The sequence below is a fragment of the Penicillium antarcticum genome (genome assembly GCF_028974205.1).
Source record: "Penicillium antarcticum strain IBT 31339 chromosome Unknown utg000009l_segment0_segment0, whole genome shotgun sequence".
NCBI classification, from domain to species: Eukaryota; Fungi; Ascomycota; class Eurotiomycetes; order Eurotiales; family Aspergillaceae; genus Penicillium; species Penicillium antarcticum.
In genome coordinates this window covers 4,555,849-4,580,192 of record NW_026695307.1, presented here as the reverse complement: position 1 = coordinate 4,580,192, position 24,344 = coordinate 4,555,849, and the positions used below count along the sequence as shown (strand labels likewise).

Genomic DNA, 24,344 nt, shown 5'->3' with positions numbered 1-24,344 from the left:
TCAACTCCAAAATTCCCGTTGGAAATTCTGCGCTCAATGCTGGATGCTTCATCCACGCTCTATTTGGAATATTCAATCTTTCTGGAGACTGGACCATAAGGTGTGCTCCTATGGCTGCCACACACTTGGTAGTCGGAAGTGCTATTTGCCGTACGCTGGCGAATTTGATATGTGTCCTTGTAGTCACCTCAACATACACCACAAGCTAAAACTGATCTCTCTATTCTATGATCAGCCCTGTGATTCTAAATGTGGTGTGCAACACCTAACAAATCGCAGCTGCAAATGCATGGAGATGTTACTACACACGTGTACCTTCAACCGAAATCCCATCGCACAGGTTCACATCAACGTCTCGTTCTCATTCGGCTGCCAGGACCAGAGCTTGCGCGTGCGTACCCGTTTTCTTTTCGATTTCACAAAGTCGACCCCTTCGCAGCTACAAAACTTCTGGAACATACGGCGTGATATATGTGTGCGTGAAGACACTGAAAAGTGGGTAAACCAATTTTTCCTTGAAGCAAGGGATTCTTTCGGCGGACAAATGGATTGGAAGCCTTGTCAGTGGTTTAGTTGGGATGTGAACGATGAAGGACCACTGGAGATTACTTTGAATCGCAATCTAGGTAAGCGTGAATGGCCGAGCAAAAGTTGGATTCGCAACTGTCGCAAACTTCCTAAGTAGTCTTTGATGCTTTTCTTTTGTCATTCAACATGAAAGCAGAGAATACAAGGCGAGGTCAGCATTGGAAGGCCAATTGCTTATTAGCTCACGCGCGACTAATTCTCACCTCGGATTCTATGACTTCAGTCAAAATACACAAAATGGACGATCAATCGTTTTGTTATAGTTATGTTGTGTAGCCAACAATATCGCCTCGCGCATTCTAGTATAGCTTGATCATCTCGACCGTTAGTGTCTCTTTTTTCTATGTCAACGAACAAGCTTGAAGGTATGGCGCATTCTCAATACATTTCCAGGCTTCAAACCCTACCATGCCAACGTGCCCCAGCTCATCGAAGCAGCGGAGCGAAGTGTACAATTGAGCGGCAGTCTTGCGGTCGACTTCCCTAGAATTGGTATCCGTGAATTATTCTCCTCCTCCACGAGTATGTTTCGGGGGAATCTCATAACATGATTACCGAGGAAATGTTCAAGGCTCAGCAGGTAGACGCTTGCATTATATACATCTTGGCTTCACCCAAAGGTTACTAGTCACCGACCCTGCAGAGAAGGGTGAGCTCGTCGTCGGTGCTATCTAATAAGAATAAGTAAGGATAGTATATACAAGTCGAAGAATCTCTATGCCTCCCTCCACTGCTCGCTCAACTGCGTCCTCACTTTCAATCCCCACTCGTCAACCACCTGCCCGAAGTCCATTATCACGTTCAGCACCCTACCACCACCACCACCATCACCACCACCAGCCTCTTCATCACTACCATGACCGCCATCTTGCCGCCTCGTACACCTCCATCCCTTCAATCTCCTCCTCGCCCGACGCCCAACGTCCCCCAACGAAACCGTCCCGACCACGACTCCAAAGGCAATGCCAAAGTAATTAAGGGCTTCGGGAACCATCGATCTGTATAGGGTAAGCCAACAAAACAAAGGGGGGAGGATCTCACCTTGCTGTCTGCTTTTGATGTTGGCAATGTTAATTAACGATAGAAGGAGAGGCCAGGGTCACATACAGTCTGTTGGGTCGCGCAGCTTCCATACTTGTCTTAATTGCTCAGGAGACGGATGTCAACATAAGTTTGTAAGGAAAGTGTAATCTGCTCCGTCCCTGTCGCAGGATCTCTGCTTGAGTCAGTTCAGTCCCGTTCTCCCGTCGTAGAACAAAAAGCTAGGTTAGGAGGAGGTTACCTTCTACCTGTTGATATCCGAGGCGAGAGCTAGTCGCGGATATGATATGCGTTTTTCTCTCTTTCATATTCTCGCCTAGGTCGACGTGTAGCTAATCTGTTTCTTACCACAGTGGGTCAGCTTTTTCAGCGAGAAAGTCTCCAAGCAATATTACATCAAGACGAAGCAGCAATGGCATGACCAAAATGTGGCCTTTGGTCTGGAGCAGACTTTCATCGAATTCAATTTATCCCCTCAGTATCAATGATTGTCTTTCGTCGGGGCAGTCCAATGGGGCCCTGCTCAAAGCCGGGGTACAGGCTGATCGGCTACCGACCTTCCATGTCGGCAGTTTCATACTCTTCCTCCAGGAGGGATTCCCGTCGCGCAGTTTTAGACGCCGTCCTCTTTCACAGAGAAACAAGAGTAAGCCTTGGCACATCCGCTGTGGAATGCAACAAGCAGTGTCGAATAGCAGGCGATGGCTATGAAGGGTAAAAGGTGCCTCTCACGCTTAGGTGTAATACATACTTACAGGATTTGATAATAAATGACCACCCTCACAGTCCACCACCTCTGCCGCTCCCAGTCAGCGAGAGTAGTCTGGCTCTGTGAAGCACTCGGCATCCCCTACAACCTACATCCATACGACAGTATCAGTCCCAGAGCAATATCGCAACCTCCATTGGCAGGCACAGCACGTATAATCACGGATAGTCCCGTCGTCCTCGCCGAGACAGGCGCAATCTTCGAATACATCCTGACAAAATATGGCAATGGCAAGCTTTCCTGGCCCCCAACATACCCCCAATATGCCGACTACCTCTTCTGACTCCATAGCGCCAACGGTTCCCTGCAACCAGGACTTATCAATTTGATGTTCAGTCGCATGAACACCGAGGCAAATCCTGCCGAGGACATCGGTGCTCAAGTCTCGCAGAAGCGCGTGGATGTGAACTTCAAGGAAATGGATACGCGCCTGGCTGAGTCCCCCTACCTGGCTGGGGAGGAGTTCACAGCTGCTGATTGCATGACTGTTTTCTCTTTGACTACTTTGCGGACTTTTGCTCCGTTTGGATTGGAGTTTTATCCTCATATCGTCAAGTATCTTGAGCGTATTTCACAGCGAGCCGGATATCAGAGTTTGATGGCTAAGGCTGAGCCAGGTATGGAACCTGCTATTTTGGCTACTGCTCCCCAGGGCATTCTTGCTTGTTAATTATGGCCTCGCATAAGGACTTTGAATCTATACTTTCTTGTCTCGCCAATTTTGTCACCATAAAGTGTTTAGAAAGAAGTGTAACACACAGATATATGACATATGACACATGAGGTCAATAGAACGGGTTCAGCATCTATAAGCTTTATTTCTAGTGTTATACAGTAAATCTATTTAAATAGCACCAGCCTCCTTCAACACCGCCTTCAACTGAGCAGTATTCAACTTTTGCAATTCAGAGTTACCGCCAATATGCTTGCGGTTGATGAAGATGTTAGGAACAGTACGCTGCTTGGTGAGCTCCTGCAACGCCGCCTGAATCTCGCCACCGTCCTCTTGACAGAACGTCAGTATTGCCTCCAGGAAGGTAACAGACAGGGAGAAACCATGATACCACTCATTACTTACTCATCTTATCCAGTTCCAAGCATTCGAAGGTGGCATCTAAGCTCCGAAGTGTGCTCTTAGTCGAAGTGCAGTACGGGCAATAGGACTTGGAGAAGACGACTGCGATATTTTAGCTTTGCAGTACCTCGGACTTGTCAAATACGTACCAACTCCACTGTCGTCAATGATCTTTTGGACCTTGGCAACTGACATTATGGCTTGTGAATTTGATATGAGTTGGAGATGCATCAATTTTGCCGCTTTTGATAGAGCGGTCATGTGACCGTGTCCTTGTATCTCTCTGACGTCATAATGAACTACAAAGAAGAGGTACAAATAGAGAGGCCGAAGGGCGAAGGAAATGCATAAAATTGTCTACTTTATTGAAAGTATATGTGTGGAAACTATCTACTACTACTCGGTGCATTGTATACGCACTTATGACCTATGACTCCGGTAGTACGTATAATGTAAACACTTTATCACGTTCGTTGAATTATCTGCTGTTTCTATAGTGTCCACCAATTGTATATTCAATCCGACAATATTGCTTGAAGCTTCCATGGTGCCATTGAACATTTACTCTAGCAACGACTACGCTTAATACAATCCCCCCCTTTCATATGTTTTCATCGAGGCAATCTTTCAGCAAGGGCTAATGAAATAGTATACTGGCCGTATACCACAACCAATCCAAATGTTCAATCATGAAACTTGACATTGAAATGGAGTATATCGAGTTAGATCAGTCACGGATGTGCTGGTTGGGTTAAATAATAGGATTAGCACTAAGTATAAGAAAGGCTTTAAGAGCGTACAAATGTGCATGACCGTATAGAGCCATGGGAAAGACGAAAAGGAAGGGATATGGGCGAGATACAAACCTTGTAGTTCGTACTATAAGAAGTAGATCATAGAAACAAGTATCGAGCTTCAAAAACGCTAGAGAATGATAGTGCATCCGAACCCTGCAGAGCTTGAGGGGCCTGTATTATCAAATGTACACTTTTGGTCTTATTTGAGTGAACGATCTTACCTTGAAGGAGGTCCGTCAACAATAGCTTTTTTTTTTTAGTCCACACGAGCAACCACCAGCTCCCACATCTTGAACAGGCGAGTGCAGTCGCTGCCTTGCTAATTACATCCATCCAGAAGAAGCTGTTACTGCGTGGCTGAGAGTTAATCAATTGAAATAGTCGTAAAGTAGAAATGTATTAAATTGTCTTGCCAGAAGTACAGGGTCATCACTCATAAGACATCAAGGCCATGATAAACACAGTTGACTGACACATTGTCTTAGGAACACATAAATGCAAGAAAGAAAAAAACAGAAAGAGAATAGAACAAATATGGAAACAAAATAGAATCAATAACTCCGAATGCAAACATCATCGGTCTGTAGACCGTGGCTTCAAGCCAAACTCCGTTAATCCGGCAAAAGAACAACAACAATGAGAGCCAAAAAAAACAGATATTATGGGACCGCGTGTCGGATGGGAGGAATCATGATCAGAGTGTGACGCCTCAGATCATATTACTCATGTCCATCATAGATGAAGGTGCCATGCTGTGGACCGACTTCGTGGCATCTATGGACATACGATCACCACTCATCATCCTTGAGACTCTCTTGTCTTTGCCAGGACGGGCAATGAGGACCTGAGCAGGGCAGACGACAACTTCGTCATCACCCTCGCCCACATCATTGCCCTTTTTGACGACGAGAGGGAAGAGCACAATGCGGACGACAGACTGCTGGGCTTCCAGCTCGCCATTGTCGTTAGTGAGACCACTGCGCTCATTCATCAATGCCGCATTGAAATACACCTGCCGGGCAAGGTCGCCATTGGTATCGTACTCAGGCTGCAAGGGCGGGAGCATAATGAACTCAGCCAGCTGAGTGCGCATCTCCAGGGACAGATTGACAGCTACTCGCATGATCTTGCGAAGGCTGTCCAGGAGCTGTGACTCAACGTGGGAGGGGGGAGGGAGGACCTTGGACAAGGTTTTGAAGATCTCCAGGGTGACAGCCTCTGTGTCGCTCTCGCGCTGAGCGGCAAAGGCTGGTCTCCGGGAGAGGAGGGTGAGGGTGGTGGCTCTCCAGCGGTGGACAGCGCGGCTGGGGCCAACTTCACCCAGTTGTTTCTCAAGGGACTTGAGCTTCTGACGTTGCTCACGATCCATACCAAACAGGTAGCGAGTGAAGACATACTCCCAGACCATGGTCATGATCACCGACATAAAGACATCGCGGCGACGAACACGGTCGGAAAGGTAGGCATCAGGATCGGAGCCGTCGAGGAGGGCATTGTCGAATCGGTCTGCGATCTTCTCGTCGCGCAACTCACTGAGTGAGCGGCAGCGACGCTTGTCGTTGTGTTTAGAGAATCGCAGCACCCAAGATTGGACATGGCCACAGAGCTTTTGGCAGGCAGCGTCAAAGTATTCTTCGTCTCGGAATACGAGAGCATTGTCATGAACTGACGCTGAAATTTGTTGTTGTAGCTCCTTGACCTTGTCGCGGGTCTCTTCAAGTTCGGTGCGAAGACGACGCAACTCAATGTCTTTTTGTGCAAGAGCTGATTCGATCTCTTGTCGGACTCGATCATCCACCTGGGATGAAAGCTGAGTGTGTTGCGACCGTAGGTCGTCGAGTTCGCGCGTGGAGGATTCGCGGACAGTGTTCACTTCGGCAGCGTGGGCGGCGGCGAGCGCAGCATTGGACGCTGTCAACCCTTCGTTCTCCTGGGTCAGACGGGTTGTCTCCTTCTGCAGCCACTCCACCGAGCTCTTCAATTGTTCCACTTCGGCTTCTTTGTCGCGCAAGTCGCCATCGCGGGTATTGAGAGCCCGGTCGCTCTTCCGACGAGCGACGCTAGAGTGTTTTAAGTTGTATTCGGCTTCATCACGGGCAGCGATGAGTAGGCGATTTTCAGAAATGAGTTGGTCGAGACGTGTTTCGATATCTTGCAAGTGTTGCATGCTGCGGCGACGACGGACACTAGGCGGTCGGCTGGGCGACCGTGGGGAGCTGGGCGTTTCACCCCATCCCTCCTGGGAAAATTAGTAAATAAACAAAATAAACCAACAATTAAGTACTCACATAGACATCCGACATATTTCGCACCGGACGTTTGCCCTTGTCGGTGACGGGGTCGTAAGAGGAAGAAGAGGGAAGCTGATCAAGGTCCGAAGGCTGGGAACCTGCAAGACTAGCCGCCCGCAGATCGCCGCTAGCGCTGCGATTTGTCCGACGCAGCTTACCGCTGCTGGTACTGGGCTTTAAGACCTGCTCGGGCGTTTTTGTAATTTCGCGTTTCAGATCTTCACGGGAGCCCTTTCGACTCTCGTTTTCAGGCGTAGGCCATTGCTCTCGATCAAAGGCAGTATCTGTAAACTTGCGAACAGGAGTTTGAGGTCTTGGGAGAACATGTTCGGGTTTGATCTCCAGACGGGGCGTCCCGCGGCGACCCTTGGTTGATCCATGGCCATCCCGTGGTTCTTGTTCCGCGATCGTATCAAGCGGAGTACGGGGGCGGGTATAGCTCTCGTCGGGACCGAATAGCGATCGGGGCGGGGATGGGGCGAGAGCTGGCACAGAGGGCTCATCCAAGCTCCACGTTCGAGGTGTCTTTTCGTGTCGGCCGTGGATTGACGGTGAGCGGCGCAGTCCAGACAGGTCTTCTCCAGCTGCCACCTGCGATACGAGGCTCTTTGTAGGAGAAGGGGGCTCCTTGGTGGGCTCTGGGTGCGAGAATGGTGCATCCAAGGTCTTCTCGCTTTGTGCCGGGAAGTCTAGCTCCTTTGATTGCTCGTTCTCAGCAGAAGGAACCTCGTCTGGGGTCCAGTGCGAAATTGCAGACTCGATTTGGTGCTGGAGACTACTGGGCAGCTCGCCACTGGTATCTTTGGCAAACTCTGTGGCTTCAGGTGCTGGCCTGGGTGCCTCCAAGACAGGGAGAGCAATGTCGCGACTGGCTCCCGCTTCCGTCTCTTCCTCAGCACTATCTTTTAGCGATGGTGTTTTTGGTCGTTTGAATCCACCACGCTCCAATCTGGGAAACAGGTTGGCGATCTTGGATCCCCCAGGCGTGGTTGTCCGAGCGGGTGGCTCGATCTCTCCAGTAGTCTCTGCAGTTTCTTGTAGACTTTCCGCGGTAGTTTGCTCGATACTCTTGTCGTAGGAGATCTCAGGCAAAGCTTCCGGTTCATCTGCTTGCTGCGATTGCTTCTTGTTTTTCTTGGTCTTCTTGTCTTTTTTGCTCAGCGGCGCAGCCCAAGAGTCGTCTTCGGCAGCATCTGTAGGCTCTTGTAGATCTTTTGGGATTGTAGAATCCTCAAATTCCCCAATAGTTTCGGTTGATGGAATCACAGGATCAGACTCAGGCTCCGGAGCTGTGTCCTGAAATTGTTGCCCATGTTCACCCTTTGCATGTTCCCAGTCAATAGCTGGCCAGTTTTCGTCTTCCTGATTTGCCTTATCAACAGGGGCATCCGCAATCTCGGTGTCTTGAGGCTTGGGGGCGTCTTCTTCAAACGGTGCGATGACGGCTTGTTCGGTCTCGTTCTGGACCTCAGCCTGTGGCTCGAGATCCAGCCCTTGGCTGGCTTTTTTAGCCTTCTTCGACTTCTTCTTTGAAGCCTTGCGCGAAAGAGAAGTTTCATCCTTGGTGACATGCTCTGGCTCAGTCTGCGTAGGCTCAGGTACAGTCTCAGACTCAGTCGCGGTTGCAGGTACAGGCGCGGGTTGTTCTTCAGCTGCAGATGGAGCATCAATGGGCAACTCCCTCTCTACAACTGGAGTAGGGTCTGCGGCAGTCTCAAGTTCGCGTGGAGCCTCGAGCTCAAAAGCAGATTTTGTTGGCTGGCTGTCAATTTCTTTGGGGTCTTCAGCAACGTCAGCCTGAAGCTCCTCGGAGACATCTTCGGTGACGCCCTTCTTCTTGGCCTTGCGCTTGTCCTTCTTTGACTCCTTCTTGGACAGAGCCGGTGTCACTTCAGACTCCACGGGCTGGTCTCCAGGATCAGCTGCTTTATCGATTTCTTGCATGGAAGGCTCTGCAGCTTCAGCGTGCTTCTCGACATTCTTTTGAATTGAGTCCTCCGTTGCAGTGGACTCTTCAAAGGCCGTTTGCTCCTGGGCCACAGCTTCTGCAGGCTCGAAATCATTGGATTGATCCTGTGAGACAAGGTCGTAGTTTTTCTCGCTTCCCAGGGGTTCCTTGTCTGCCAACGGGATGCTCTCGGGATGGGGCTGGAGCGGAGACTCCTGAGAGGTCTCCTGAACGAAAACTTCGGGCTCTGGGGCAGGGTCCTCCTTTATACTTTCTTGGGGGGGACCTCTGTCGTTTCGGGCTCTGGGGCGGCAACAGATTCCTCGGCAGGAGAAGTGGGCTCAAGTATTTCTTGCTGTTCTTGCTTCTTGGCCTTTTTCCTCTCTTTCTTTGACATTTTGCGAGAAATAGGCTCAGGCGCAATGGACTCCTCGACGAGCTCTTTTGCAGGCTGCTCGGGTGCCACCTCCGGCTCGAGAGATTCCGTGGGCTGAGTATCCTCGACAGCCTGCTGTTCAGCGGCTTTATTCTCCTTTGGCTTGGGAGCTGCCAGCTCTTTTGTCTCGTCGAGGCTCCTCTCTGTCTCGAACTGAGGTTCATCCTTGGCCTCTGTAGGTCGAGGTTCATCAACAGTTGGCTGTTCAGCGGGCTCCTGTGAAGCATGCGGCACAGAAGTCGATGGCTCTTCAGCCGCAGGCAGTTCCTTGGCGCTATTCTCTTCCTCGACCAGAGCGGCGGCAGCAGCAGCAGCAGCCGCCGCCTTCTTCTTCTCCTTCTTGCTGAGTTTCTTGGAGCTAGTCGGCGCCTCAACGGCGGGCTCAGCCGGAGCTTGCTCGGTGAGCTGCTCGGCATCAAAGTTCTCCGTTGCAGTCTCAGTGGCAGGCTCTTCCACAATCTCCTCCATCTTCACATCGTCTGACGGAAGTTCGATTGAGCGCTCTCCGCTTTCGGGCTCTTGTGTTAGAAGTGGCTTCTCAGCCTCCTGGGCAGGCTTTTCAACATCTTTAACGGCCTCCTCGGTGACATCAGCAGGCTGGGCAGTAGCTTTCTCTGCGCGAGCAACGGGCTCATCCCCTGGCTTCTCATCGAGAGCTGCAGCATCAATTGGAATCTCAGCTTCCGGAACAGCAGCTTCGGTAGCCTCGGGAGCTGGCTCCTCTTCGGGCTGCTGTTCAGATCCAGCTTGCTGAGCAAGGAGTAATTGGCGTTGCTTCTTCTTGTCCTTCTTGCTCAGCTTGGTGGCAGATGCTGACTCTGGTTCTTCACTAGCAGGGGCAACGGGTTCAGCCTCTGGAACAGTGGGCTCAAGGGTGGCTTCGGCAGCTTCGATGGTTTGGACTGCGGAAGGCTCTTCGATCTCCTTTGGTTGATCAAAAGCTTGGTCCTCCAAGGCTGGCACTGTTTCAATCTCCGCAGCGGGCTCAGGCTCGGTGATTGTCTTCTCTGGCTCCGGTACTGATTCAACCTCGGGCAAACTCACAGCTTCATGCTGTTCCTTTTCCTCTGCGACAGCGCTTTCAGGCTCCGGTGCTGGACCTTTCTCCTCAACAACATTCTCCGCCTGCTTTGTCTTGTTTTTCTTGTTTTGCTTTTTCTGCTTCTTCGACAAAGCTGTCTCCAAAGTCTTCTCCTCCACAGGGGCTTCCTCCGTCTGTGCCTCCAGGCCAACTTTCTCTGTCACATCCACAGACGTCTCTTCAATGGTCTTCTCTCCAGAGAGATCGCCTGCTTCCGGCACAGACGTCATCTCCTCTGCACTAGGTGCAGGCTCAATCAACTCCTCCTGTGGCTTCTCGCCATCTTCCTTCTGACCTCCAACTTCAAGGTCTCCCTCCTTCGTCAACAGTTCAGGCTCCTGAATAGCAGGGGTATCGTCACCCTGTTCCGGAGCAAGTACCTCCTCCAACTCGCCGGAATTAACTGAACGCTCAAGCACGGGCTGGGGAGGATAACCTAAAAAAGGACTCTCTATCTGAGGCTGCTCTACCTGCGAAGACATGAATTCATCAGTCGAGGCCAAATCTTGCGCCGCGGCAGTTTCTATGTCGTGGGACTGATTTTCTTTACCGTCATGTTCCGCAGGCGAGGTTGCCGTTACGGCTGAGAGCCCTGGGGTTTCCATTGATGCGAGGACTTTTTCAACGCTGTCGGCAGGTTCAGCGGGGGTGCCAGGGGCGGAAGAGGCGTCGTTGTCGGCATCAGCATTCTTAGACTGGCGTTTCTTGGCCTTCTTTGCCTTGCGCTTCTGGGCGGGAGTCATGGCGGCTTCTTCTGCTGGCTCGGCTGCGGTTTCGGTGGCGGGAGGTTCGTCGGTCTTCTCTTCCTTTGGCACATCTTCGGTCGCAGGCTCAATTGGCGCGAGCTTCTCGATCTTGGGGTTATCAGCCTCAACAAGCTTCTCCTCCGGCGCAGGCGTGGGGTCAGCGGTGGTGTCGGCAGGAGTATCGGGTACCGCCTCAGTTTCAACGGGGGCGTCTTCGGTCAAGTCAATAGACTTGCCCTTCTTCTTGTTCTTCTTTGCCTTACGACGCTCTTTTGCGGTCATACCAGCCTCGGCCTGTGCCTCGTCATCTTGTCTGCTGGGTGACTGAGGCTCTGATATAGGCTTGGATTCTTCCTCGGCTTGAACGGGAGTAGAGGGCTCCTGCTCAGTAATTTCTTTGACCTCTTCGGATGGAGTGACCTCCTCTGTCTTCTCCGGCTCGTCCAAGGCACCGGTCTCGGGTACTGAGGTATCCTTGTCAGTGGCAGCTTCGGCCACTTCTTCGGCGACGGGAAGTTCCTTGGTGGCATCTTCAGAAGTAACAGCAGCTTCGGCGGAAGCATCCTGCGGCTCATTCTTTTCTTCCGGCGCAGTAGAGTCCTGCTCGAACTTGGAGTCGTCGGCTTGAGAAGCAGGTTCCTCATTTTCCCAAGCGACAGACATGCGGCTCTTCTTCTTGTCTTTTTTGGCCTTGCGCTTTTGAGCAGGGGTCATGGCCTCCTCCGCAGCTTCGGGTGTGGCGGTCTCAGCGGGAACATCCTGCTGGTTGCTTTCCTCTGGCGTGGGCTCCTCTGATTTTGTCACTTCCTCTGTATTCACAGGAGCTTCGACTGCCTCAGCCACAGCAGGCTGTTCATCGTCTTGGACTATCGCACGCTCAGCTGACACATCTTCGACAGGTGCAGCCTGCGTCTCCTCCTCAGTAGTTGCGGGCTGCTCAGACGGCGCGGGTTGTTCTTCGGCTGTGAGTGATTGACGCTTCTTCTTGTCCTTTTTGGCCTTGCGCTTCTGCGCGGGAGTCATGGCAGTTTCACCGGCTGCTTCAACGGCTGATGCATCAGCAGGAGTATCTTGAGAAGCAGGCTCCTCTGGCGACGACTCCTCAGCCTTCGGGGCTTCTTCTGTCACAACGGGAACCACATCGTCCTTCTCGGGGGCAGGCTGCTCGAGCTCCTCAGAAGGTGCAGGCTCTGCAGACTCTACAGGAGTCGGCTCGATAACCTCTTCAACGGGCACGGCCTTTGGTTCTTCCTCAATAGGCGTGTCCTTTACCTCTTCCTCGACGGGTGCGGGCTGCTGCTCTTCAACTGCAAGTGACTGGCGCTTCTTCTTGTCTTTCTTGGCCTTCTGCTTTTGGGCGGGTGTCATCGCAGCCTCTTCAGCAGCCTGGATTGCGGCCTCATCGGCAGGAGCTTCATTTTGGGTGTTCTCAGGTAATGGTTCTTCAGATTTTGCTTCTTCTGCCACAATAGAATCTTCAATCTCCCTGTCGGTGGCAGGTTGCTCAACATCCTGGGCTGGCGCAGGTTCTTTAGACTCTGTTGGAGGTGTAGGCTCGATCACCTCTTCGGTAGGATCAGACTTGGGCTCTTCCTCGGTGGCTGTAGCCGGTGGCTCTTCAGCAGCAAGGGACTGGCGCTTCTTCTTGTCTTTCTTGGCCTTGCGCTTTTGGGCTGGAGTCATGGCGGCCTCCTCAGCGGCCTCAGTCTCGGCTGCATCGGCAGGAGCATCCTGTTGAATGGATTCTCGGGATGCCTCTTCGAAGCTAGCTTCCTCTGTAGGAACAGGGTTTTCAACCTCTTTGTCGGCGAAGGGTGGCTCAGTGATGGGCTCTATAGGCTCTTCGGCAGAAATAGGCGTGGGCTCCTCAACAGGGGCGGCGCCAGCCTCTTCCTCGGCAGGGGTAGGCTTCGACTGCTCTTCTCCAGGTGTAAGCTGTTCCTCCTCGGGATTAGCGGTAAGTCCCTTGTTCTTCTTTTTGTCCTTCTTCGCCTTGCGCTTCTGAGCTGGGGTCATGGCGGCCTCCTCTGCTGCTGCTGCTGCTGCTGCCTCGGTTGATTCAAGGACTGGAGTCTCCTCGACGATTGGCACCTTGTCATCTGTAGGCTGTTCCAAAGTAACATTGTCTTTCTGCTCCTCCTGGACATCTTCTATAGGGGCGGCTTGTTCAGCTATGGTCTCTGGGACGGTATTTTGGGCCACATCTTGAGCATCGGTAGCCTGTTCGGAGGGTTCAGGAGCAATAACAGTCTCATCGGAGACCGCCTCTGTGGGAGCTTCCTTGTCGAAAGCAGGAATATCCTGGGCTTGCTCCTCTTGGGGTGTGGTTTCGGCTTCAGCCGCGGGGACGGCCTCAGCCTCATTTGGCTCAGAGAGGGGGACTTCTTCGGTGGCCTTTGCCTCTTCAACTGGAGGGACAGCTTCCTCGGCAGGGGTAGACTCAGGCTGCTTCTGCTGCTTCTTGTTCTTCTTGGCCTTCTTTTTCTCGGCTGTAGTCATTGGCACCTCAGCCTCTGCTGGAGCTTCTGACTCATGAGTTTCAGTCTCAACAGCGGTGGGGGTTGCTTCTTCAGCAGGTGCTGAGGTCTCATTCTCAAGCTTTGGCTTCTCAGATTGAGCCACATCAGCGGAGACGGGAGCTTCCTCAGGTGGAGAAATAACATCGGCATTGGCCTCAGCAGGCTCAGTGTCGGTTACCGCGGGCACATTCTGAGCGGAGGGATTAAGGTCTTTGCTTGACTCGGTGGCCTCGGTCTCCACAGGCAAGGGAGCAGGCTCGGCAGGGCTGGCAGTCTCAAAAGCAGCGGCGAGGGCAGCTTCTTTCTCCTGCTTTTTCTTAGCTTCCTTCTTAGCCTTCTTTCTCTGGGCTGCAGTCATGGGGACCTCAGGTTTAGCAGGGGGTTCCTCTGCTTGGGCTTGTTCCTCCTGTACTACAGACTTGTCCATGTGAGTCTCAGCGCTTGTCTCCTCGGCAGTGGGCTCCGGAACAGCAGTGAGGACTGCGTCTTCCTGAGGCTGCTCTGGCTCAACAACCTTTCCGAGCTCGGTAGATTGCTCAGGCTCGACGGGCTGCTCAATTTCAATGGTTACCTCCTTGTCGGTTTCTTGGGGTGCCAAATCGACTGGTGCCTCTTCCAAAGTTTCCTTGGCAGTATCCTCAATAGGAAGCTCGGCAGCAGACTCGGCAGCAGGCTCGGCAGCAAGCTCAGTGGTAGACTCGACAGCAGGCTCAGCGACAGGTTCAGCCTCAGGTGCCAGCGAAGAGGGCTCAGTGGGCGCAGATTCATCCGACAATTCTTTATCAGGAACAGAAGATTGACTCTGCTTGTTCTTCTTTTTCTTGTCCTTCTTGGCCTTCTTCTTCTGTGCAGCAGTCAAGGCCACCTCAGACTCGGCCTCGGCCTCGGCTTCAGCTTCAGCTTCGGGTTGAGGTTGAGCAACAATTTCAGCGGCAGCCTCAAGCTGGACTTCAGGCTGAGCATCAATGGCAACTGGCTCGACGATTTCCCGTGAAGTCTCATTCGTGGGGCCCTCTACTTCAACTGGAGAAGGGGTGGCATTGACAGTAGCCTCAGTTGGACGAGCGTCTTGCTCTTGCTGTAGTGCGGTAGCAGGTTCGTCGGTAGGGGTCTCAGAAGGGAGCTCGAGGCCCTTGGCAGGCTGTTCAAGATCGGAAGGCAAGGCTTCATCGCTAGTTTCAGGGATCTGGGTATCTGCAGGCTCGGTCGGAGCAGATTCCTCTGCAGGTTTGAGCTCTTGAATTTCCCCCTCGGGAGCAGGTGTTAGCTCTTCGTTGGTGGGGACCGGGATCTCTTCATCTGTGGCAGACTTGCGGTTCTTCTTCTTATTCTTCTTTTTCTGAGCCTTGGTCTCCTGAGGGTCTGCGGGGGCCTCTGCGGGCTCATCTGCTGGGATTTCAGCGGCAGGCTCCGGTGCAAGCTCTGCTGTGGACTCCTGTGCAACCTCAGGCTCCTTCTCTTCGGTAGGCTGAGACGCTTGCTCTTCAACTGCTTCCTGGAAGTTGTCCTCGCCTTCTGTGTCTTCTTTGGTTGGCTCGATGACAGCAGGGGCGGTAACATCCTCAGAGGCCACGGGGGTTGCTTCTTCAAATGGCTTCTCAATGTCCCCCAGACTACGAGATAATTCCTCGCCTTCGGGCTGTGAATCCCTAGGGGCTACAGTCTCATTGGCATCGGCGGAAATTGGCTCTTCGACAGGCACAGCCTCCTCTTCCTTGGGCGTCTCAGTAGAAGCAATATTATCAGCAGGCTCCTCAGCAGAAGCATCCTTGGACTTATTCTTCTTCTTCTTGTCCTTCTTAGCCTTTTTCTTCTGAGCAGCCGTCAAAGCAACTTCAGGCTCGGTCTCAGCCTCAGTCTCGGGAGCAATGACAGGCTCAGAAGTCTCGACAGGTGCTGCGGAAGAATCAACAGCCGGATCTTGCGATGCTTCAACGAGCTCAGCTTCGGCAGGCTGCTGAATGGCAGCATCTTGATCTGCAAAAGGGGCTGGAACTCCAGACTCAGGTGGGATTTCAGGCTCCGCAACAATCTCGCGCGAGCCTTCAACGGGCTCACCTTCAGCTTGGTGTTGAGCAGCTTCAGGAATATCTTTCTGGCTAGAAGCAACAGCCTCTGGCTCGACCGGAGTAGTATCAACCTCGACGGGAGCATCACGAACAGCAGGCTTCTGAACAGCAGGCTCTTGTTCCACCTCCTTGAAAGGATCTTCTTTAACAATAGGAACAGTTTCCTCAGGAGCAGTTTCAACACTTTGATCCTGACTCTTATTCTTCTTCTTGTTCTTCTTAGCCTTACGCTTCTGAGCTGGGGTCATGGCGGCCTCAGTCTCAATAGGCTGTTCCGTCGCTTCGGGGGCTGCTTCTTGTCCAAACTCTCTTGACGCCTCAACCGGCTTTTCAGCCTCAAATTGAACAGGAACATTTTCTTCAATGGCAGTACCCGGCTCGCCAATTTCTTCGTCGACGGGTGCCTTGTCATGCGAAGCAACTTCCGTCGCAACAGCTGCATCGACGATATCGCCAAAGCTGTGGATCTTAGACTCGGCAGGTGCATTCTCCATTCCATCTTCCGGCAAAGCGCGAGATTCGGACACCTCTGCGTGTTCGGCGGGTTGTTGGCTCTCTTTGTCCTTCACAGCAGCAATAGCAGCAGCATCAACTATCCCAGCAAAGCCAGCGCCCTTGGAAAAGCCATCACCACTGTGAGACCCTCTCTCCGGCACATCTTCAGCGGGAGTCTCATACTCAGACTGAGGAGTCTCGGGCGCGGCAGGAGGAAGAGCCTCCAGCGCAGGTCCACCAGGCAACTGCTCAAACCCATCCGGATTCCGCAACAACTCGGAAGGAGAATGGAACTCATACTTAAGCTTCTCGCGCTTAGCAGAGGGACTGGTGGTGTCAAAGTGTTCGGCGGTAGGGGTAGCCTGCTGTGAATCAAGGAGATCGATCTCACGATCTCGATCGTGGTGTTCGTTCGCCTGATCGGTTTCAATTGTCAGGCCCGTTGGTCGGCGGTTCTCCATGATAGAGTGGCTTAGGTCAACCTGCTCCCAGCTCCGGACGCCATCATCATCATTGAGGGCTTTTAGGTCTTCAATGGATGGGACGCGAGAAGAGGTCTTGCTCGATGGGAGTGATGGCAGTCCTTCTTGAGGCTCAGACTCGCCCTTTACAGAGCTGTGGCGCTCGACTAGCCATAGTGGTCTGATCTCGCGGGAATTGCGGAACTCGACTGAGCCCGGACGGCGGTGGCGCTGTTGGCTTGGGGATCCGGGGGATTCGAGGTTCGGTGCATCGACAGGGACAGCGCGGGAAAGGCCTGGTGAAGTTGGGGGTCGGCGGAAGTGGAGTGGCACGGCTGTGGGAGATTCAGTGACTGATTTGGCCACTGAGCCGCGGCGGGCATTGGGCGATCGGCTTGTTTCAGGCGAAGCTGGTCTGCTCTGAGACTTGGGCGTGAGGTCCAGGGCTTTCTCCGTGCTCGGGGGTGACGTTGAGCGGCTTCGGGGTCTTTGCTGGAGCATCTCGCCTAGGCCTAGGCCCGCGGCTGCGCCGAGGGCGGTTCCTGCAGCCGATGGGAGCCCCGAAGCACCACGTTCATGATCGTGATCATCGCGCTCAGCCGCGGCTGGCGTTTCGGGGCGCTCGTTTAAAAAAGACTGATTGTCGTAGTCGTCATTAAGGTCCTGCACATGGAGTAATACCAGTAAGAGCTTAGTATAATTCTTGTTTGTTCGGGTTTTGTGGTTTTTGTGCAAAGCCGGTGTGGTCGAGGCCATCGCCAGCGTAAAAGGGAAACTATATGGCACATAAAAGTGTACAATAAAATCGAAAACATGAGTAACAACAAAAGGAAATGTCAGATGCTATACCTTCTCAGAATCCCGTTTCCGTCCTGAATCCACAATTTCCTCGTACCGATGCCGACGTCGCTCCTCCTTGCGCTGTCTACTGGACCTGTAATCCTCCAGATTCGTGCCCTCCTCGGCATCCTTCTCCTTATCAGACGCATCTTCTAGTTCATCTCCATTGCTGGAGCTGCGATGCTTAGAGGAACGCTTCTTGCGGCGACGGCGTTCATCATCGACAACAACTTCAGACAGGGCTTCGCGGGAGGAACGCTTGTCCACTGAGGAAGAACGGGTACGCTCGGCGGGAGCTGAGACCTGTGAGCCAAAGATGCTTCTGAGGAAGCCACCCGGCTTCTTCTCTTTTTCTTCTTCCTTGCCCTTACGTCTCTCGCGGGACTCACTAATCCTGGCAGGAGAAGACGTCACAGAGGCAGTATCATCGAAGTCGCGAGATGAGCGGTGACGGTGCTTGCGACGCTCAGACTTGTCATCCGCAAGATCTGTGATAGCGGAGCGAGCATCGTCATCAATGGAGAAGGTGTCGCTGCCATGTCTGGAGCGGCGCTTTCGGCGTCTCTTCTTCTCTTCGCCTTCCTCTCCGTCTTCAAGGGGAGGAGTTTCAGTATCACGGCGAGACTCAAAGTCATCACCACTTCTGCGAGACTTTCTGTGTCTAGAAGACTCGGAAGCAACGGAGCGGGATTCAGACACGTCGCGAGAGCGGGAGACGTAATCATCACCACTTCGGCGCGATCTTCTATGTCTAGACTCCGAAGTCACAGAACGAGACTCGGAGGGCTCACGAGAGCGGGAGATATCAAAGTCATCGCCGCTGCGTCGAGACCGTCTTGGCTTGCTGGTCTCATCCTTGGTAGCTGGGACTGAGAACACAGAGCGAGTGTCATCCCGAGACTCAGAAACATCACGCGAGACAGCAATATCAAATTCATCACCACTGCGTCTAGATCGCCTAGACTTGCTGGTCTCATCCTTAGTAGCGGGAGTAGAGAAGACAGATCGATCATCACGAGACTCGGAAACGTCTCGGAATGGGACAATTTCAAAGTTTTCGCTGCTTCGTCTTAATGGCTTGGATCGGGGAGACTCATGCTCCTTGGGTGCGGGAGCATTAGTAGGGGGAGAAAGCTCGCGGGACTCAGGCACCTCTCGTGATTTGTATATGTCGAAATCATCACCGCTGCGACGAGAGTTTTTGGATTTAGATGTCTCGTCCTTGGTGGCTGGAACAGAGAAGGTAGAGCGGGTGTCATCGCGAGATTCGGTAACATCTTGCAAAGGGGCGATATCGAATTCATCACCACTTCGCCTGGATCTTCTAGACTTTGATGTCTCGTCTTTGGTTGCAGGAGCAGAGACAATAGAGCGGTTTTCATCCTGGTACTCGATGGTCTCGGGTTCGGGCTCACGCACAGTCTCTGGTACAGGCTCTGACACAGGCTCAGGTTGACGCTCTGGCTGTGGTTCTGGCCCACGTTCCTTCGTCTCAATCTCAACGTTATCAGCACTCTTCCTAGACTTCTTCTGTTTCTTGGACTTGGACTTCTTGGATTGAGTGGGCGACTCAGGATCTTGAGTAACAGGGCCAGGAGCAGAGACAGCAGATCTTGCGTCGTGGTAATCAACGGGATCTCTCAAATCACCAGCATCAAAGCCACCGGGCATGGAAAAGGTATCGATATCAACATTACGCTCGCGTTCAGGAGAAGTAGGTTGATCGTGCTTGTCACGCTTGCCGTTCAACTGCTCGAGAACTTCCTGGGCAATCGAAGACTTGTCATGGCGTCCCGAGATATCTCTATCCTTTGTATCCTTTGAGAAAGGCTCGGGCTCGTCGAAAAAGAGCTCATCCTTGTCGGTGATATGGTTGGAAGCTGGCGCATCCTTGATTGTCTTTGGTCCGACATCTTCAATTTCGCCTTCGACGAAACCGTGGGGCTTGCGGGCCGATGCAGCCCAGGGCGATTTGAAACGTCCTTCGTCCTCGGATCCAGGAGGAGAAGTGCGAGTGTGGTAGGATGGGTCATCGGTAATCATAGCGGGATCAAAGCCAGCAGCGGCAGTTGCGGCAGCAATGGTGGCGGCGAATTCAATGTCGTTTCCGTAGTCAGGCTTGCTGGCAATATTCCGGGTAGAGCTGACATCAGACACAGGCAGCGGCACATCCTTGGGAGACACCTCTTCGTAGGGAGAGATGTCATGCTCCAGAGGATCCTGTTCGGAGGAAGATGGGATCTCGTATTCATGGGTTTTGTCGTCACCCCAGGAGACGCGGGAGCCAGTGTTTGATCGTTCGCGAGGCTTGGTATCATAGGATGATGTATCTGCAGGCGCTGCAATGGGGGAGTTGGCATCGCGAACAGATCCCCCGTTTGTGCTCTGGGGAGGAGTCGGCTCAATGAAGTTGAGACGGGGAACTGGCCATGGGAGACGGTCGACATGCTCGTAAGGCTCGAACGAATAGTCCGGCTCTTCACGTTTAGGTTCGTCGCGGGCATGGCGCTCACTAGCGGGCTCAATCTCCACGATCGTGGGCATACCGCCGGATCCGCTGCGCTTGTGGTCATTAGGGCTGTGTCGTAATTCTTCGGGGGCGTAGAACTGTGCGTAATCGTCGTAAACTTGTGGTTGGCGAGGAGAGCGCGGCTTCTTCTCTTCGTGGTGCTCCGCCGCTGGCGCTTCTTCAATGGCCAAGGGAGGCTCGAACCTTGACACAAGCGATAACTCGGCATCAATGTCACCCTCACGGCGACGCTCTGCACGGCGTTTCTCCCGGAGTTCATTGCGTCGCAGGCTGGCTTCGGAGGCCTCATCGTCATCTGTCTTGCGAGAAAGAACGGTGCTAGCAGCAGCAGCGCCAAAGGCTCCGGCAGCGGCTACTCCAACCCAAGATGAGGAGTCCTTCTCTCTTTCACTCGTCTCTCGGCGCTTCTCACTAGCGCGCTTCTCAGCTTCGCGCTCTTTGCGACGACGTTCAAGACGCTCCATCTCTAGGCGATCTTCTTCCTCTCGCTCCCGACGGCGACGATCAAGACGTTCGGCCTCTTGGCGATCTTCGTCTTCTCGATCAAGCAATTGAAGAGGCTTCGGGGCGAACAGATCATCTCGGGAGGTCTGGTCACGGCGATCAAGGCGGCGTTCCCTTTCTGCTTGCTCCTCCGTCAAGTTGAATTGAACGGAAGCCTGGTCCTTTGCGGTGGACCGGCGCTTCAGGTTAGAAGCAGTTTCCTGTGTTGGGAAAACAGGGAAAGACTCGCTGCGCCGATGGGGTCTGCGGACATCGGATTGTGGAACTTCGGGAGCAAATACAAGATCCCGAGAGTCGTGGAACTGAGTGTCATGTGGTCCGAATTCATTGGCTGCAAACGCAGGAGGAACTGCCGGTGCACTGTAGGCAGGGATTGATCCTGGCGAGCCTCCCTGGGTAGTGTACACGGCTTGAGAGACAGGAGTGACGGGCTGCGGCTGTTGGAGAGGAATAGGCCCAGGGCGGATAAGAGCCGGGTGGCCACCAGACACAGAAGGAGACATTTTGGCAACATCGAATCGGGATGGGTCAGAAGTTGGCATTGGGTAGACTTGCTGGAGGCTGCCGGAGCTGCTTGGTGGCTCGCTGTCGCGGTGACGAGCAGACGCAATGGCAGCTGCTCCGAGAGCACCGGCACCAACAGCAAGAGCAGTGTTAGCACCACTGGACTTCTTGTCCTTCTTCTTTTTGTTTTTCTTGCTGCCCCATCGCCAGCCCCAACGGCCGCTGGAGTCGGATGAGGAATCAACGCTGCTTGCTCCAAATGCCAAGGCGGAGCTGACACTTGAAGCAGACTGGTCAGATTCATCAATCCACTCATCGTCGTTGGCAGATGAAGCGTAGTTGGGGTGACGGGACTTGGTGTACATCTGGCCAGCACTGCGGCCAGGGCCATTGGGCGATGAGCCAGCCAGGCGGTTTGCAGTAGCACCAAGACCTACCAAAGCGGCATCAACATCTTTACCCTTCTTGTCCTTCTTCTTGAGCTTTGAAGACTTCTTTGAGAACCCATCTCCGAAAGCAAGATCGTTGTCAAGCGAAGAAGATGACGAGCCACCTTTGAATGAGAAGAAACCACTGCGCTTCTTGCTCTGGCGCTTCTTCCGGTTCTCGGATGAAGAGGTGAAGAAGGATCCGATGCCACCAGCGACAGACTTTTTTGAGGGACGAGAGAGATTGACAAAGGACGACGAAGAGGATGAATCCTTGCGGTGTCGATTTCTTCCAGAAGACGGGCTGCGGGAGCGGTTACGCGACTTGGTAACAGCCAACGCAGCTCCACCTACTGCAGCACCCAGGGCGGCCTCCTTCAAGAATGAATGGCGTTCAGAACGAGATGAAGAGCGGGATCGGGAGCGTGTTCGTCGGGAGTGCCCTGAAGGGCGTTGACCGTCCGAGTTGTAATCTCTCTGAGGGCTACGACCAGAACGGCGCACCACACCACGAGAAGTGTAGCTCCTGCGGTCATCTTCGTCATGAGAGGAAGCTACTCGGCCGGAGCGGATGCTGTACGAATCATCAAATTCCTTGTTCGTGAAGATTGACTTGGTCGCATAGCCAGCCAGCATGCCGGGCAACCATGACGATGATTTCTTGGACTTCTTGCGCCGACGGCTCTCATCTTCAGATGATTGGTAACGGCTGACCTTGCTTACTCTGGATGAGCTGGCACTACTGTACCGATCAGCTGAGTGCCGGCGGCGTCTGCCGTAGTGATGCTTGCGAGGGGCATCCAGGGAGGTTGTTCCAGGCTGGAAGCAGTATTTGCAAACGCCAATGGTTTCTGTGTAGTCCTCGAACCTTCCAACGGCCTCGGGGTCGCGCCAGAAATCAACGAACCGTCCAAGAGGGCCACGCTCGCGCTCTTGGAGAGCGAGAGCACCAGGGCCATGGGGATAAAATCCGGGATTATGAGTGGCATTAGAAGCGTAGCCCACTGCGCCTGCAGCATACAGGGCGTTGTGGTGGTTGGGATTGTGAGGGTGGTTGTGGGGGTGGCTGGGATACCCGGGGGCATACGGCGGGATACCAGCTTGGGACGAGCCCTCGTAATTCTGGAAGTCGTATTGTGACGCGTGTTCCGGGCTCGAGGAGTGATGATGATGACCCATCATGTATCCAGCCGCACCACCAGCAGCTGCAAGGCCGACACCTTCGCTGAAGCTGTGCGAATGAGGGGGCTTGTGTGTAGGCTTTTGACTGCTGTTTGCCATCGGCTGGGTCGTTGGCTGGTTGTAAGAGCTAGAATTATGCACCTCAGACGAAGAGTTCTCGTTGTGAGAGTGAGACATCATGCCAGAAATTCCATAGGTAGCAGCTCCAACAGCGGCAGCAGGAAGCACGCTCGATGAAGAAGGTTTGCTAGGCTTCGAAGGTTTGGGGGGTCTAGATGAAGACGCTGTCGGAGGCTTGGCGGGTTGCGCAGGAACATGGAAATCATCATCGAAATAAGCTGCCGCCGCACCAGTCTGACCCATGCTACTGGGCTCTGGGGGAGGGTTGGCGGTGGGAGATGCAGCCATCAGGTGTGCTTGAGTGTTGGGCAGCACAGATGGAGGCGCTGGGCGGACACCGGGCTGCATCTCTACAGACTGACCTTGGTCGCCGTAGTAGTCAGCCGCAGCACCGGCAGGGTTCATCGGCAGGTATGGCTGCGCAACACCTTCCGGGAATTGACCGGGGAATTGTTGCTGGACATGAGGATCATAAGGCACCTCATGCTCCGGTGAATGGCCAGCAGGCGGCATGCCAGTGTCATATTGCATAGGGAACTGCGAGAAGCCCGGTGCCGCGATGTCGGTGGCAAACTGTACAGCGGGGGCGCTAGGCGGCGGCGGCATGCTCGTAGACACAGGAGGCATATAAGGGTCCCCAGACTGAGTGCGACGACGCTCACGGCGGTCGCGCTCCCGCTCCCGATCCAAGTCATCATCCAGAGTATCTTCCGTCGTCCGTCGGCTTCTTCTCCTCTCCCGATCTGGACTCACGGATCGGTCGCGGTCGCGGCGGCGAGAACTCTTGCTATCCCGGTCACTGTCTCTGCGTTTGGGGGTGCGCTCAATGATGTAGCGGTCGGAATCATCAATGGGTTCTGGTTCTGCGGTCACATAGCTGGAGGCGATCGAGTCGCCAGCGATGCTAGACGGCCCACGCTTACTGCGGGAGCCCGATGGTGAGTACGAGGACAAATCACCCAAGCCGCGGTCACGGTCGTCACCCCGTGAGGATTTGCGACTTGAGGTCGATTTGGCATCGGAGTTGTCGGTCTTGCGCCGGCTCTTGGAGCGCACGTCGGTGGACGACGATGACCGACTGCCCATCAGAGCCTTGAACATGGTGGGCAATTAATTAGAGCCCTCAGGAATCCACCATGTGGGAGGAAATGGGGAATGTCGGAGTATGGGGAAGGGAAGTTGTCCCCAGCCTCTGGTTGTTATGGCTTTGTTTGTAAACAAGCTGAACCGTGGATCGGCGGGACTTAACCGCTTATCCTCCCGATCGGGGTTCGTTTGGTCAGCACTTCGTACTCCAGTGCTTCAATATGTACTCTCTCTCTCTCTCTCAATTCCAGGGTAGGTCGAGTATGTCGGGTATGTCTAGCATCAATGCATAAAAGCATGAAAGCATGAAAGTGAAAAAAAATGTGAATCACTTCGTTTGCCTCGATGAGCTGTCGGTGCAACGAGTGGAGCGAATCAAAGTCGCGGTGAAGCACCGTGCACGTGCCACGGGGCTGGGAATTTCGTCACTCAATCGGGCATTCTTCTGCAATGTTCGAGTATATATTCAAGTAGACATATATAGTGTTAGAGATATATATCAGCATGACTTCAATAGCTTATAGCTACGATTAACTGTGATCCTGGGGTTGATATCATCGACTGAACCACGGTTGAGATCTGATCTGTGGAGCGCTGGGTCCAGCCAGCCATGTTTGCGATTGGCGCCTGAGGCCTCCGTCTATATTTCACCACTCATGTAGCTTTGTCTGAAGTTGGAATGGTCAGGATATTGGGAGCGGAGTGACAGTCGCAAAAACACCAATAAGGTACTCAATGTTGCTCTCATTTGATATATAATTGCATGTACTTCCTTTCCTAACGAGAGGACTATGATCCATACAATAATTAGAGATCTTGCTTCAACCATTTGCA

The 24,344-nt window shown here is 53.2% G+C and overlaps 5 protein-coding genes across 5 annotated transcripts; 2 read left to right on the top strand and 3 right to left on the bottom strand.

The window, feature by feature from the left end:
• Positions 1–931: 931 nt before the first annotated feature.
• On the top strand, positions 932–1,263 carry N7508_010072 (dihydroxy-acid dehydratase; the record flags this gene model as incomplete). Its single annotated transcript, XM_058468132.1, has 3 exons — positions 932–953; positions 982–1,110; positions 1,217–1,263. 3 exons carry the CDS (start codon positions 932–934, stop codon positions 1,261–1,263), a joined length of 198 nt encoding a protein of 65 aa, XP_058315978.1.
• Positions 1,264–1,303: 40 nt separating this feature from the next.
• N7508_010071 (uncharacterized protein) lies at positions 1,304–1,721 on the bottom strand (the record flags this gene model as incomplete). The annotated part of the gene is made up of 2 exons (XM_058468131.1): positions 1,304–1,586; positions 1,696–1,721. 2 exons carry the CDS (start codon positions 1,719–1,721, stop codon positions 1,304–1,306), a joined length of 309 nt encoding a protein of 102 aa, XP_058315977.1.
• A 609-nt stretch (positions 1,722–2,330) lies between these two features.
• N7508_010070 (glutathione S-transferase family protein) lies at positions 2,331–3,068 on the top strand (the record flags this gene model as incomplete). Its single annotated transcript, XM_058468130.1, has 3 exons — positions 2,331–2,343; positions 2,416–2,641; positions 2,690–3,068. The coding sequence occupies 3 exons, from the start codon at positions 2,331–2,333 to the stop codon at positions 3,066–3,068; spliced, it is 618 nt and encodes a 205-aa protein (XP_058315976.1).
• Positions 3,069–3,242: 174 nt separating this feature from the next.
• On the bottom strand, positions 3,243–3,668 carry N7508_010069 (glutaredoxin; the record flags this gene model as incomplete). The annotated part of the gene is made up of 3 exons (XM_058468129.1): positions 3,243–3,403; positions 3,477–3,575; positions 3,623–3,668. 3 exons carry the CDS (start codon positions 3,666–3,668, stop codon positions 3,243–3,245), a joined length of 306 nt encoding a protein of 101 aa, XP_058315975.1.
• A 1,311-nt stretch (positions 3,669–4,979) lies between these two features.
• lah (involucrin repeat protein) lies at positions 4,980–23,525 on the bottom strand (the record flags this gene model as incomplete). Its single annotated transcript, XM_058468128.1, has 5 exons — positions 4,980–6,509; positions 6,559–8,145; positions 8,194–8,736; positions 8,781–16,979; positions 17,166–23,525. The coding sequence occupies 5 exons, from the start codon at positions 23,523–23,525 to the stop codon at positions 4,980–4,982; spliced, it is 18,219 nt and encodes a 6,072-aa protein (XP_058315974.1).
• Between the last annotated feature and the right edge of the window lie 819 nt (positions 23,526–24,344).